The sequence below is a fragment of the Myotis nattereri genome (assembly GCF_964212035.1).
Source record: "Myotis nattereri genome assembly, chromosome: X".
Classification (NCBI taxonomy): domain Eukaryota; kingdom Metazoa; phylum Chordata; class Mammalia; order Chiroptera; family Vespertilionidae; genus Myotis; species Myotis nattereri.
The window spans coordinates 36,473,006-36,488,025 of record NC_138078.1 but is presented as its reverse complement, the minus strand read 5'-3'; the positions used below and the strand labels follow the sequence as shown (position 1 = coordinate 36,488,025).

General features: G+C 36.5%; 1 protein-coding gene across 1 annotated transcript in view; it reads left to right on the top strand.

The window, feature by feature from the left end:
* The first annotated feature begins 291 nt into the window (after window positions 1–291).
* The window catches only part of SH3BGRL (SH3 domain binding glutamate rich protein like), an 84,854-nt gene continuing 70,125 nt past the window's right edge, over window positions 292–15,020 (top strand). The window contains exon 1 of the mRNA XM_081081825.1: window positions 292–563. Coding sequence (XP_080937951.1) covers window positions 519–563 — 45 coding nt within the window. The 5' untranslated portion in view covers window positions 292–518. The remainder of the gene's footprint in view (window positions 564–15,020) is intronic.

The following is a 15,020-nucleotide window of genomic DNA, read 5'->3' as shown; positions in this document are numbered from 1 at the left end:
CTTACTAGTGTCTGGTTTCAACATACAGCTTCCTCTTTCAAGGAATATCTGTCTTCTTTTTTGCATACATTTCTGAGCAGAAAGTTATATGCAGAACTTTTAGTCTCCACGGGAAAATGTTCTTCATTCTAGTCTAATTTAATTAAAAGCTCCTTTTTTCTTTCTTTTTTTCTTTTTTTCTGCTTCTTCTATTCCTCTTCTCGGGGCGGCTATCGTCAAAAAGTAATGTTTCAACAGATCTCGCGGTGCTATTCGAGAATCTCTATTTAAAAAAAAAAAAAAGAAAGAAATGATGCAAACAAGTCTGTGCCTTCCGGGATTTGGGGCAGGGACTACAGAGTTCCCAGCACAGTGAGAGCAGCCAAGGGAGAAGGCGGGGTTCTGGCGAGATCAGCCTTCCCCTTTCCCCCACCCTTCTCTTCCAACCTCTGCTCGACTCCTAGCTCAATTCCAGCCGTTGCTGCAGCTGCTCTCAAGCCATTTGCAGGACCCAAACAACCTCAACCACTGTTCCCAGGATGGTGATCCGTGTGTATATTGCATCTTCCTCAGGCTCTACGGCGGTAAGAAGGGTGGGGAGCCCACCTTTTTTGTTTTTCTACACAGCAGTCTTCTGCTGCGGAGAATCATTAAATTGCAGAAATTCTGGCAGCTTTTCTTTTGAAAGACATTCCCACCCCACCCCCTCCTTTTTTCCTTTCTTCCCTTTGTTGCATCGATTTCATTTTTCATAGAATTTAGCTTTGTTTGCCTTGTGAAGTGACGTCAGGGCCACGTTTCTTCTTTGAAGGAAAAAGAAAGCTACCGAGTTTTAGTAGATGAGAGTTGGTGCTAGAGAGTCTTTAAGGTTAGGTGAAGAAGTCATGGAAAAAATCACATACTGGTGAGTTTCAAAAGTGGGACATTTGACATATGTGCTCTAGTTACTGAGGTACAGGGCAGAAGTGCACATCTGTAAAGGATGTTAATCATGCTCTGATAATGACTGAGTGAAGGCCCACTGAGGCATTCTGTTTATTTTCAGAGAGTTATTTTGCTAGTATATAGGAGAGGGTGTTTAACTTAAGTCTAAAGATTGTTAGAACTAGGCAGAATGAGAGGGGAAGTTGGGAACAAGGAAACAAAGTTGTAGGTTTAAAAAAAAATTAAGGATGAGGGATTTGTTTTTTCCCCTCCCATATTGTCCCTTATTTTGACTTTTCTTTTTTTTTTTCTTTTCTTTCAAAAGATTTTACTTCTAACAGTTCCTAACTGCTTCAAATGCATTGAAAAATTGAAAGAGAACTAAGGACTAGCTTATGCAGTGGAAGATTAAAGTTGCTGTTTCTTCAAATGATAGGATAACCCCCTCCCCCATTCACATGCTCTTAATTTATAATAATTTTCAACAGCTGTGGGTAGCAAAAGGATAAACAATTTTCAGTAGCTATGGGTAGCAAAAGGGTGAAGGCTTAGTGCATATACATGATAAGTGAAAGTGTTTACACCTCAAGAGAAAAGCCAACAGAGCGGATGTGTGGGTTCAGATGCAGGATGTAGGAACCCCCTCCCTCTTCTGAGCTTCAGAACACCAGCTTTCCCATGTTTTTGGTTTGTTTATTTACCACCAAAGAGATTTTGGAGTAGAACTGAAGGTTGTGTGAAATCACAAGAACCCTGATTGAATCTTTAACTTTGTCTTTTTGGCCACCATGTGCGGGTTGCTTAGACAGTTTTGAAATAGAATACCTAACCTTACATTTTTTCAGCAAAGTTAGGGTGAACAAAAGAAAATGTTTTATATTGCCTTTGAACCTTATGAGCTCCTTGCCTTATTATTTTTCATGTATATTAATTTTTATATTTCAAAGTAATATGTGAGTTGTTCAGAGTCTCAAGTACAATACAATGATTGTAAAATTTTAAAGACCAGCTTAATACCTTTAGTTAAACCTTTACTTAGATTGAACAGATCAAGAAATTAGTTTCACTTTGGGTGATAAAGCAGTTTCAATATTGCTATTTATTCTTCCTTGGAAGCAGAGTCAAGAAGAAACTCCTTTCAGAATTTCTGTTCATGTAAGAGCAATTGTACCTCTCTCTTTGTTTAGATAAGTTTCTAAGAGCCTGAAAAATGACTGCTCTCTCCTATTATGTCCATTTTTAGCCTCCATTGTTGAAGACTATGCAAGTAAATATTTATGCTCTTGTGTTTTGTTTCAATTTTGTTTTCTTATGGATAATTAGAGATTTGTCTGTTGTTGCAGCAATACTTCTGATGCACCTGTTACCAATGTTCTACTGCATATTACCAAAATAAATCCTTGTTTTATTATAATCTTACAGCACTTTCAAATAATACTAAAACAGTACAAATTGAGTGTACTTCAGGAAGAGATCCTTTATACAATAAATGGGGACACTTCAGTTTACAATACTAAGGGTTTTCCTCAAAGACTGATGCAATGTTGTTTTAAGATACAATTTAGAAAATTTGCAACAAACATCATAATGGGAACCCAACAATTGCACAAAGGTATTCATATTAAGTGACTAAGTGTAGTTCTCTGAAGGACATTTAAAATATAGCTATTGGTTTTGTATTGGTAATCTCTGATGGTTTTCTGACTCCTCTTAATTGTTGTCATAAAAATAACAAATATTAGATGTTTTATCAGGCAGCATAGGATCTATTAACATTCTTTCTTTTTCTCAAGTTGCCCTTTACCTCAAAGCCTACCTCATAGCCTGATTTTTAAAAAAAGTTTTCAAACTAGTACTCAATTCTGTCCCAATATGGAAGAGTAACACTTGCTTTTCAAGTTTAGAAATTAAAGCAAGTATGTTGGTTTTTGCAATGGATTTCTTGATAGTAACTATAATAATGCTAGAAACACTTAAAGTGTGTCAGATACTATCTCATTTTTTCTTGACAACTGTAGTCCTATAAATTAGACACTATGATTATCTCTATTTTTAAGATAAGGAAATACAGGTTCAGAGAGGTTAAACTGGTTTCTCAAGGTCACATAACTAGTAAATCACAGAGCTTGAATCACATACAAGTTGTCTGAACCCAAGTTATGTGTTTAAACAACAAGATATATATCTTCCCATTGATGCTTGACAGCTAGGAGGAATAAGGAGATAAATGTTAACATAAGGTGAGAGGTATGGAAAGAAGTAAGTCTTCTAAGTGGAACAATTGCCTGGGCATATACATATAGGGGAATAGGGAAAAAAGGGGGGCTAGTGTGAAGGAGGGATAGTATGTTTAAAGGTGAATGCCAGTAAGTGGAATAGATGACTATTCATTCAAGATCAGGGAGATTGGGAAGACATGCACATTTGGAACTGATTTTTTATAGGTTAAGGTATGAAATTCAGGTCTTAATACTATTCTGTTTTATGGAAACCATTTAGAAGGAATGCAACTCCCAAACTGTCAGTCTATAGGAAGTGATTTCTGCATGTTAATAACTGTTCATGCATATCTTGATTCACTATAACAGTAATGTACAGTATGATTTTCTTGAGATTGTAATAACCCATAAATTTACTTTTAATAGAAAAGGAATAGTAAGCACAGAGCTTATATAGCTTACTAAATTTCAATAGCTTTTAACAAAAATCAACATTGGCCTTTGGTTGGAATTATTAGAGTGATAATAGGTTGGTTTAAACTGGTTTAGGAGTTTTCCTTCCATACTTCTTTCCCTTAGATCTATAATGATCTCCATTTTGTGACCTCTATGCATTCTAGGTATGATTTATGTAGAAATTTTAAAGTTGTGGTAGATAGATGATTTCTGTGAGTTTTATTTATGGGATAACTATTGTAAAATGATTTCTTTTATGACTGCTAAAGCATAAGCTACTTGGTTATCCATATAGCAAATGAAATATGCATACATTGTCTGTATGGCAGTATTCAGTGTACATGTTATAAAAACAAGTGAGTAAAATGAACACTCATGATAGCCAGTGCATGAGTCACTAGTCACAGTATTTTCTTCATTCAGATAAGGACATAGAACAATAAGCCACAGTTCTTCATCTATATAATTCTCAATTAATTGCATCTTCGGTGACAACTTTGTTGCCTCTCTGTCTCTGTATTTATAAATCAAATATTGATTTGATGTATGCAGTGGTCTTTGCATAGCTTCTAAGGTTTGATTGAATTCTTTTTAAAGGTATTTATAAACTACTTAAAGGAGCAAAGTCAGAAACTGTTCATCAGATGACTGGACATGCATTTTGGATGTCTTTAACAGTGGAAACTGGGCAGTTTTTACATGGCAAATGTAGGAACTCAAGATCAGTGCCTTCAGCTGGGTGCCCTCTATTTGATGACTGACTTCCTAAATTTCACAGCAATGATGGAATATTTGGAGTAATTTGGTCCAACTTAAAATGGCTTGGAAAATACTGTTATCAATGGTGATGATTCTTGAGTATTTAAAAAGGTACTTACACCCAGCCAGTGTGGCACAGTGGTTGAGCATCAACCCATGAACCAAGAGGTTCCTGGTTCAATTCCCAGTCAGGGCACATACCCTGGTTGCAGGCTGCATCCCCAGTAGGTTCGTGTAGGAGGCAGCTGATTTATGATTCTCTCTTACCATTGATGTTTCTCTCTCTCTCTCTCCCTCTCCTGTCCTCTCTCTCTAAAAGCAATAAAAACATACATATTTTTAAAATAGATACTTAAAAGTCAAATAGTTGTAGGGAAGAATATATTATGGAATTTAGTAAAAGATTCATAATCTGGTAGGAGAGAAGAATAAGAAGAATAAAATGCATTTATCTCTAGCTCTAAGACTAGTTACACTATTGAGGAAGGGTTTTGATCAATAAACCTTAAAGTCAGTCCTTCCCCTGGGTTAGCCTCAAAAAATGAAATAAATTGATGCCCCACACACAATCGGGTCAAATGTTCAAATTCTCTGTAGTTAATCTTTAAATTATTTTCTAAAATATATACTGTGCAATCAAACATATATCTTTTACAGGAATATTTTCTGATTTAACTGAATTATAATTGGTGAATGTTATATTTCATTACTTACTGATAAAGATAAACAGATTGAGAATCTGTTGGTGACTATCTGACCATCTGTTTTCTTTCAGATCTACCAGGAGGCCTTTTAAACATGACACTTAATTACTTCTCAATCCAGACCAAGATTAAACAACTGTACATTAAGAGAGAAGGGAAAACTGATTTAAGCTCATGGTTTTTAGTAATATGAGAGGAAAAGCTGACTTTTCACATTTGGACAGTAGTTAAGAATTCCAAGCAAAGGAATTATTTTCTAGTCCACTCTCTCACATTTTGGTTTTATTAGTTGTTTCAAAGCGCTGTAGATGCCAGAATTGAGGCAAAATTTAAAAAGAGTTTTAAAATATAATGACAATTTCAAAGGTTGTATATTTAAAACTATTCAGAGTCAGTGCCGCTAGATTTTTTTATGTTTCATTACCCTTTCATTAACATGATTAATAAAGATTTGCCTTTTGTGATAGTAAAGACTAATATTTATTTAATCATCATATATGTCAGGCATTGTGCCTTGTGCTTTACATAATTATCTCAATTAATTTTATTCTTAAAGTAACATTGTGAGTTAAGTGCTATTATTAGATCCATGTCATGTAATCAGAGGGGGTATCTCTAAGACCAAGAAACATAAGGTACACTGCTTAAGATCAATGTACTTAAGATCAAGAGCTGCAAATGGCAGAACTGACATAAGAAGCCACTCCTAAATACTGTGTTGTTTACACATCCACTTAGTGTATAGGTATTGAACAGAGATACATCAATAGTACATTAAAATCTTGTAATATGATTAGGAATCTATAATTGCCATTTAAGATGGGATGCTTTCTGAAAATAAAGAAAAAGGCTGGAGGATGCCTACCTAACAACCAAGCAAATGTGTCTGTATCCATAATCTGCATGAGAGGGGGGGAGGTAGGGAGGTTAGTAATGCCATTCTCATGTACATTTATTTATTTGTCTCATGTTTATTTATTTATTTTACTCACGGGAGGATATGTTTTTGTTGATTTTAGGGAGAGAGGAAGGGGGGGAAAGATAGAGAGAGAACATCCATGTGAGGGAGAAACATTGATCGGTTGCCTTTTGTATATGCCCTGACGGGATCAAACCTGCAATGTGCCCTGACTGGGAATTGAACCTTTTGTTGTATGGAACAATGCTCCAAGCAACTGAGCCACCTAACCAAAGGCACATTTTAAAGTAACATTTGTGCTACATATTGAACTATTAGGTATTAATTTCTCTCCCTGAAAATTGTCTGCATGGCTCCAGCCGTGGGCAAACTACGGCCCGCGGGCCGGATCCGGCCCGTTTGAAATGAATAAAACTAAAAAAAAAAAAAAAAAAGACCGTACCCTTTTATGTAATTATGTAATGATATTTACTTTGAATTTATATTAGTTCACACAAACACTCCATCCATGCTTTTGTTCCGGCCCTCCGGTCCAGTTTAAGAACCCATTGTGGCCCTCAAGTCAAAAAGTTTGCCCACCCCTGCTATAGACCAACATAATAACAAGGTGGCTTAAAATATTTTATTGAATTTATTGGGGTGACACTGGTTAACAAAATCATGCAGGTTTCGGGTGCACAATTCTACAATACATCAGCTGTTCATTGTATTATGTGTCCAACACTCCAAGTCAAGTCTCTGTCCATCAACATTTATACCCCCTTATGCGGCAAGAGACTGGACAAAAATCGTGCACCTATGGATGAGGACAGTGGATGGGGAGTGAGGGAGGAGGGTGGGGTGGGAACTGGGTGGAGGGGAGTTATGGGGGAAAAAAAGAGGAACAAATGTAATAATCTGAACAATAAAGATTTAATAAAAAAAACCCCATTTATCCCCCCTATACTCTCTTCCCTCTCCCCTATGCCTCTCCCCCTGCAATCACCACACTGTTGTCTTTGTCCATTACTTTTCTGGTTTTTTTTTTCTTTTTTTGCTCAATTCCTCCACCCCTCCAGCCCCAGCTCCACCCCAGCTGTCAGTCTGCTCTCTGTTTGTCAGTTCATTTTGTTTAGTAGATTCCACATGAATGAAATCATATGGTACTTGTCTTTCTATGACTGGCTTACTTCATTTAGAATAATAATCTCCAGGTTCATCCCTGCTGTTGCAAAGGGTAAGATTTCCTTTTTTTTTTTTTTTTTACAGCCAAGTAGTATCCCATTGTGTAAATGTACCTCCACTTTTTTGTTCACTCACCTATTGATTGACACTGAGCCAAATGTTGGTTATTGTAAATAATGCTGCAATGAACATAGGGCGATATGTTCTTTCAAATTAGTGTTTCGGGTTTCTTTGGATAAATTACCAGAAGTGGGATTGCAGATTTACATACTGAACTCTTATTTATAATCCTCACATGAGGATATTTTTCCTGTTAATTTTGAGAGAGAGTGGAAGGGAAGGAGAGAGGGGGAGAGAGAGAAACATCGATGTGAGAGAGACACATTTATTGGTTGCTTCCACATGCTCCCTGACTGGGGCTAGGGATCAAACTTGCAACCCAGGCACATGCTCCTGAGCAGCAATTGAACCTGAAATCCTTTGGTGCATGGGTGGACACTCTAACCACTGAATGACACTGGCCAGGGCAAGGCAATTCTATTTACAATTTTTAAAAATGTATCTTTATTGTTGAAAGTATTACAGATGTCCCATTTGCTTATTTTTCCCATTGACCGATGCAAGCCTGCACCCCCACGTCCCAGGCCTTCACCACACTATTGTCTGGGTCCATGGGCTCTGCCTATATGCATATAAGTTCCCCGGATAATCCCTCCCCACCAACCCCCAACCTCCACCTTCCCTTTGAAATTCATCAGTCTGTTCCATGCTTCTATGTCTCTGGATCTATTGTGTTCATCAATTTATTTTGTTCATTAGATTCCACATATGAGTGAGATCATGTGATACTTATCTGTCTCTGACTGGCTTATTTTGCTTAGCATAAAACTATCCAGGTCCATCCATACCATTGAAAATGGGAAAAGTTCCTTCCTTTTTACAGCCATATAGTATTCCATTTTGAAAAGATGAACAATAGATTTTTTATCCACTCATATGCTGATGGGCACGTGGGCTGCTTCCAAATCTTAGCTATTGTAAATTTAACTACTATGAACACAGGAGTGCATATATTCTTTCTGATTGGTATTTGGGGATTCTTAAGATATATTCCTAGAAACGGGATCATTGGGTCAAATGGGAGTTCCATTTTTAATTTTTTGAGGAAACGCCATACTGTTTTCCACAGTGGCTGCACCAGTCTGCATTCTCATCAGCAGTGTACTAGGGTTCCTTTTTCTCTGCATCCTCACCAACACTTGTGGTTTGTTGATGATAGCCATTCTGACAGGTGTGAGGTGGTACCCCATTGCCGTTTTAACTTGTATCTCTCAGATAATTAGTGACTTTGAGCATTTTTTCATATGTCTCTTGGCCTTCTGTATGTCCACTTTGGATAAGTGTCTATTTAGGTCCTTTGCCTATTTTTGCTTGTCTTCCTTTTGTTAGGTTGTATGAGTTCCTTATATAGTTTGAAAATTAACCTCTTATCAGATGTATCATTGACAAATATGTTCACCTGTGCAGCTGGCTCTCTTTTAATTTTGTTAATGGTTTCTTTTGCTGTGCAGGAGATTTTTATTTTGATGTAGTCCCAGTTGTTATTTTCTCCTAAGTTTCCTTTGCTCTACGACAGTGATGGCGAACCTATGACATGCGTGTCAGAGGTGACACGCGAACTCATTTTTTTGGTTGATTTTTCTTTGTTAAATGGCATTTAAATATATAAAATAAATATCAAAAATATAAGTCTTTGTTTTACTATGGTTGCAAATATAAAAAAATTTCTATATGTGACACGGTGCCAGAGTTAAGTTAGGGTTTTTCAAATGCTGACACGTGAGCTCAAAAGGTTCGCCATCACTGCCCTAGGAGATGTATTGGTAAATGTATTGCTATGAGAGAGGTTGAGAGAGGTGTGAAATTTTGCTGCATATGGTTTCTTATTCTATTTTTATAGTTTCACAACTTACATTTAAGTCTTTTATCCATTTTGAGTTTATCCTCGTGTATGGTGTAAATTGGTGATCCAGTTTCATTTTTTTTTTTTTTTGCATTCACCTGTCCAATTTTCACAGTAGCACTTAATGAAGAGACTATCTTGTCTCGGCTGTATGCTCTTGCCTCCTTTCTCAAATATTAATTGAGCATAATGGCCTGGATATACTTCTGGGCTCTCTGTTCTGTTCCATTGATCTATATGTCTGTTTTGTGCCAGTACCAGGCTGTTTTGAGTACAGTGGCTTTGCAGTATAACTTGACATCTGGTATTCTGATCCCTCCAACTTTGTTCTTCTTTTTCAAGGTTGCTGCAACTATTTGGGGTCTTTTTGGGTTCCATATAAATTTTTGGAGTGTTTTTTTCTATATCTGTGAAATATGGCATTGGTATTTTAATAGGGGTTGCATTGAATCTATAGATTGCTTTGGGTAGTATGGACATTTTAATGATGTTGATTCTACCAATCCATGAACATGGTATATTCTTCCACTTGTTTATATCTTCTGCTATCTCTTTTTTCAATGTCCTCTAGTTTTCCCAGTATAGTTCTTTTACCTCCTTGGTTAAGTTTATTCCTAAGTACCTTAATTTTTTTTGTTGCAGTAATAAATGGGATTTTTTTTTTTTTTTTTTAGTTTCTCTTTCTGAGAGTTCATTATTTGTATATACAAATGCCATAGATTTCTGGGTATTAATTTTTTAATCCTGCTACATTGCTGAATTCATTTATTAAACCTAGTATTTTTTGTGTGTGTGGAGTCTTTAGGGTTTGCTATGTACAATATCATGTCATCTGCAAATAAGGAGGATTTTACTTCCTCCTTTCCAATTTGGATGCCTTTCATGTTTTCTTGTCTCATCACTGTGGCTGGGACTTCCAATACTATGTTGAATAAGACTGTTTTTTAATTTTTTTCTCTATATTATTTATTTCTGTTCTGATCTTTATTATTTCATTCCTTCTACTTACTCTGGGCTTTTCTTGTTGTTCTCTTTCTGATTCTTTAAGCTGTAGGGTTAGGCAACTTATTAGTTTTTTTCTTTCTTTCTTTCTTTCTTTCTTTCTTTCTTTCTTTCTTTCTTTCTTCCTTCTCTCCCTCCCTCCCTCTCTTTCTTTCTTTCTTTCTTCTTTCTTCCTCTCATCTTAGGTGGGCCTGTGAAGCTGTGAACTTCCTTCTCTGGACTGCTTTCACTGTTTCTAATAGATTTAGGACTGTTGAGTTTTAATTTTCATTTTTCTCTAGGATGTGTTTTATTTATTCTTTTATTTCTTTGGTAACCCATTCATTGTTTAATAGCATGCTGTTTAGCCTTTTTGTGTTTGATTGTTTTTGAGTGTTTTTATTATAGTTGATTTATAGTTTCATGCCATTGTGATCTGAGAAGATGCTTGATATGATTTCAGTCTTGAACTTGAAGAGAAGTAATTTATGTGCTAACATTTGGTCTATCTTTGAAAATATCTCATGTGCACTTGAAAAGAATGTATATTCTATAGCTTTGGGGTAAAATGTTCTAAAAATGTCAATTAATTCCATCTGATCCAGTGTGTTGTTTAGGTTTGCAGTTTCCATGTTGACTTTTTGTCTAGAAGATATATGCATTGATGTCAGTGAGGTGTTTAAATCCCCTACTATGACTGTATTGCTGTTGATCTCTTCCTTAAAATTCTCCAGAAGTTATTTTACATATTTGGGTACTCCTCTATTGGGTGCATATAAGCTTACCAGAGATATATCCTCTTGTTGTATGGGTCCCTTTAGTATTATGAAGTAGACTTTATTAGTTCTTACTATAGCTTTCACTTCGAAATCTATTTTGTCAGATATGAGTATTGTTACCCCAGCTTTTTTAATTTCCATTTGTCTGGGAAATATTTTCTATCCATTCATTTTCATTTTGTGTGAGACCTTTGTTCTGTGGTGGGTCTCTTGTAGAAATTATATATATATATATATATATATATATATTCATGTTTTCTTATCTATTCAGTTACCATATGTCTTTTGATTGGAGCATTTAAGCAATTTGCATTTAAGGTTATTATTTATAGGTATTTATTTGTTGCCTTTCTTATTCTTTATGCCTGTGTTCCCTTTTTCTCTATTTCTTCTTCTTACAATAGCCCCTTTAGCATTTCTTTCAGTGCTGGTTTGGTGATAATAAACTCTTAGCCTTTTTTTTTGTCTGTGAAGTTCTTTAATTCACCTTCAATTTTGAATGATAGCCTTGCTGGATAGAGTAGTTTTGGATTCATTCCCTTGGTTTTCATAACTTTGTATAGTTCATGCCACTCCTTTTTGGTCTGAAGTATTTTTGTTGATACATCAGGTGACAATCTAATGGGAGCTCCCTTTTAGGTAACTTTCTGTCTCTCTCTTGCTTCCTTTAAGATTCTTTCTTTGTCCCTAATGTTTGCCATTTTAATTATTATGTGCCTAGGTGTGGGTCTTTAGGAGTTCATCTTGATTGGGACTCTGTGTTTCCTGAACTTGCGTGATTTTTTCCTTCACCAGGTTAGGGAATTTTTCTGTCATTATTTGTTCAAACAGGCTCTCTATTCCTTTCTCAGATTCTCCTCCTTCTGGTACCTCTATGATGCAAATGTTATGTTTCATGTTATCTCAAAGCTTCCTTAGCCTTGCCTGCTTTAAAAATTTTTTTTCATTTGCTGCTCTGAATGGTTTTTTTTCTACTTTGTCTTTTAATTTATTGATTCAGTCCTCAGCTTCTTCTAGTTTACTGTTGAATCCTTCCAGAATCTTCTTTATTTCAGGTATGTCATTACTCATTTTCAATTCATTCTTACTTATTTTTCAACCTATCTTTTCATGTTGGTGTAATTCTCATTAAGTCCCTTATAATACTCAGTAAGTTATTTGCAGTTCTCACTGAGTTTTTTGAGTACCCTTATTATAGTTACTGTAAATTCATTATTTGACAAATTGCTTGCCTTCATTTGGTTTAGTTCCTTTCTTGGTGATTCCTCCTTTTCTATAATTTGGGGTTTATTTCTTTGTCCCCTTGATTTCATTTCTATGTATTAGATCAAACTGCTATGCCTCCCAAACTTTGTGGGTTGGTCTTATGTAATAGGTGTTTTATAGGACCCAGTTGTGCATTCTCTTACATCTCCTGAAATTGGTGCTCTAGGAAAGCCTTTTGTTTGTATTACTCAGGTTCTCCTGTTGTAGTTGGGTCTTGAATGTTATTGTCCCTTTTGTGGATGGAGTGTCCTCTCAGGCTGGTCGACTATGTGACTCACCTCTGTCCATGTCAAGTGAGCTGTTGTGGAGGTGCTGATGGAACAAAACAAAATAAATCACAAGACATGAAACAAAAGGAACAAAACAAAAGCATACACAAGGCCCCTACAGCACCAATGAAAGCAACCACCAGAGAAGATAGAATTAAGAAAGAGAAAATAGAGCAAAAATGACAGAAAATAAATAAATAAATATGAGAAAACAAAACAAACCAACCAAAAAAGCACAAACAAAAAAATAAAGGGGGTGAGGGGTAGACCCAGAACTGATAAAGAAAAATAAGAATAAAAATTTAAGGGAACAGAAGAAGGAAAATTGTTTAAAATAAAGGCAGAAGGAAAGAAAAGAAAAATATTGAAAATGAGGAGAAAGCACATAGAGCTAAAATAAGAAAAGGATAAAATATGAGAAAGCAGGAGAAAGAGAAAAGAGAAAGAAAAGAAAAAAAATGATTAGTTAAAAAAGGAAAATATTGAATAGGAAAAAGGACGAGGAAAATTAGATATGTAAACAAAACAATAGAGACTAGAATAATAACAAATAAAACACAGGTAAAGAAGATAAATTAAAAAAGGGAAAAATAAAGTAAAGAGGAACAAATAAAAAAGAGAAGAAAAGAAAAAGGAAAGAGAGAAAAAAAGTGAAATGACTTTTGGTTCAGCAGACTTTAGTGCCTCATGGGAGCTCCATTTGGATCTTGCTCTTCTGATGACTGAGGCTGACTATTCTGTCTGCCAATTCTGGGCTTCCTGTGAGGTACTTAGGTGCTCGCCACTGTCAGAAATTGTCCTTTTGCTTTCAGCAACCAGCTTGAAGCTCCAAGTGATGTAGTGTTTGTGTCTATCTCCCTAAGACTTATCTACAAGTAGGAGGGGCCAATCTGCCCTCTAAAGTAGGTTTGTTAGTAGTATGGGGCCCAGGGCTGGTCAGCAAAATTTCCCTGGTTCCCTGGGCTCGGCCTCTGCCCACCTTGGCCTGCTAGCCAGCTGTCAATCTTAATCACTTAAAAGTCTGTTTCTGAAAGAGCTTTAGGGAGGGGAGGTGCTGTTCATATTTTACAGAATGTGATGGATGTGTTTCCCTCTCACAGAGCTACTACTCTGCACGTGACCCAAAATATTACTCTGCCCTTGGCTGGGCAGAAATTCTAGTATGCAGTACAGTGAGATTGGCTGGAAACAGGAAGTTTTTATCAGCTTTCTCATATGGGGACAGTAGCAGTCAGGTTCCCAGGATAGTGGGGCATATGGCTCCTTCCCCAGTCCAGTCACTGAAGCTCTGAGACTATTCAAACCTGTAAGCTTGGCATCTGCTTTTGTTTCCTCTGAAAAGGTCCAAATGCAGGCTGTGGCATACAAGACTCCTGAGGGTGGGGCGGGGCTGTATCACCTCGGGCGGGGTTTTTTTCTTTTCCTGCCCTGTGGCTACTGAGAATGGTTAGATGGCCATTTCAGTTTGGAGGGTGTGACCAAATGCAGGACTCCTTATTTTCAATATTTTGAGGTAATTCCATTCTACTCTCCACAGTGACTGTACCAATCTGCATTCCCATCAACAGTGCTAGAAACCATAAAATCCTAGAAGGAACCATAGGCAGTAAAGGTCGCTTTTTATGATTCTGTAAATATCCTAAATTTATCAGGAAGGCACTGCCACTTTAGTCTGAGTTCTGTCCCTTTGGCTTAGTTCTTTCTTGAAATGAGACCTGATCAAAGAGTTGGAGTGAAGGCAAACATTTTTGCTTAAGTTATTTCCAACAGTGTCAAGATGAGGATAACTTCACCTTTTAAACACTGGAGAATATTCATCTCAGTTAACAATTCTAATATAAGAAAATTTTGTCTGTTTTACAACTACCACTCAGCAAATTGTTTCACCAAAGTACATTTTTTTTCCTGTGGTCTATTTTATTTTTTAAATTGTTTTATTGCTTAAAGTATTACAAAGAGTATTACATATGTCTCCTTTGTTTCCCGCCCTTGACAATCCCCTGGCCTCCCCTACCCCCCCAGTGTCTTATGTCCATTGGTTATGCTTATATGCATGCATACAAGTCCTTTGGTTGATCTCTTACCCCCTCCTCCTGCCCCCCAACCCTCCCCGGCCTTCCCGCTGCAGTTTGACAATCTGTTTGAGGCAGCTCTGCCTCTGTATCTATTATTGTTCAAAAGTTTATAATGGTCTCTATTATCCATGAATGAGTGAGATCATGTGGTATTTTTCCTTCATTGACTGGCTTATTTCACTTAGCATAATGCTCTCCAGTTCCATCCATGACGTTGCAAATGGTAAGAGTTCCTTACTTTTTAGAGCAGCATAGTATTCCATTGTGTAGATGTACCACAGTTTTCTAATCCATTCATCTACTGATGGGCACTTAGGCTGTTTCCAGATCTTAGCTAGGGTGAATTGTGCTGTATGAACATAGGGGTGAATATATCCTTTCTGATTGGTGTTTCTGTTTTCTTGGGATATATTCCTAGAGGTGGGGTCACGGGGTCAAATGGGAGTTCCATTTTTAAAAGTTTTTTGAACGACATTTTTTCAATATTAAAATTGTAACAGTAAATATATATTTAATAGTAGCAATGTGGAATCAGAAACTATTCTATCCAGTGTGATATTTGA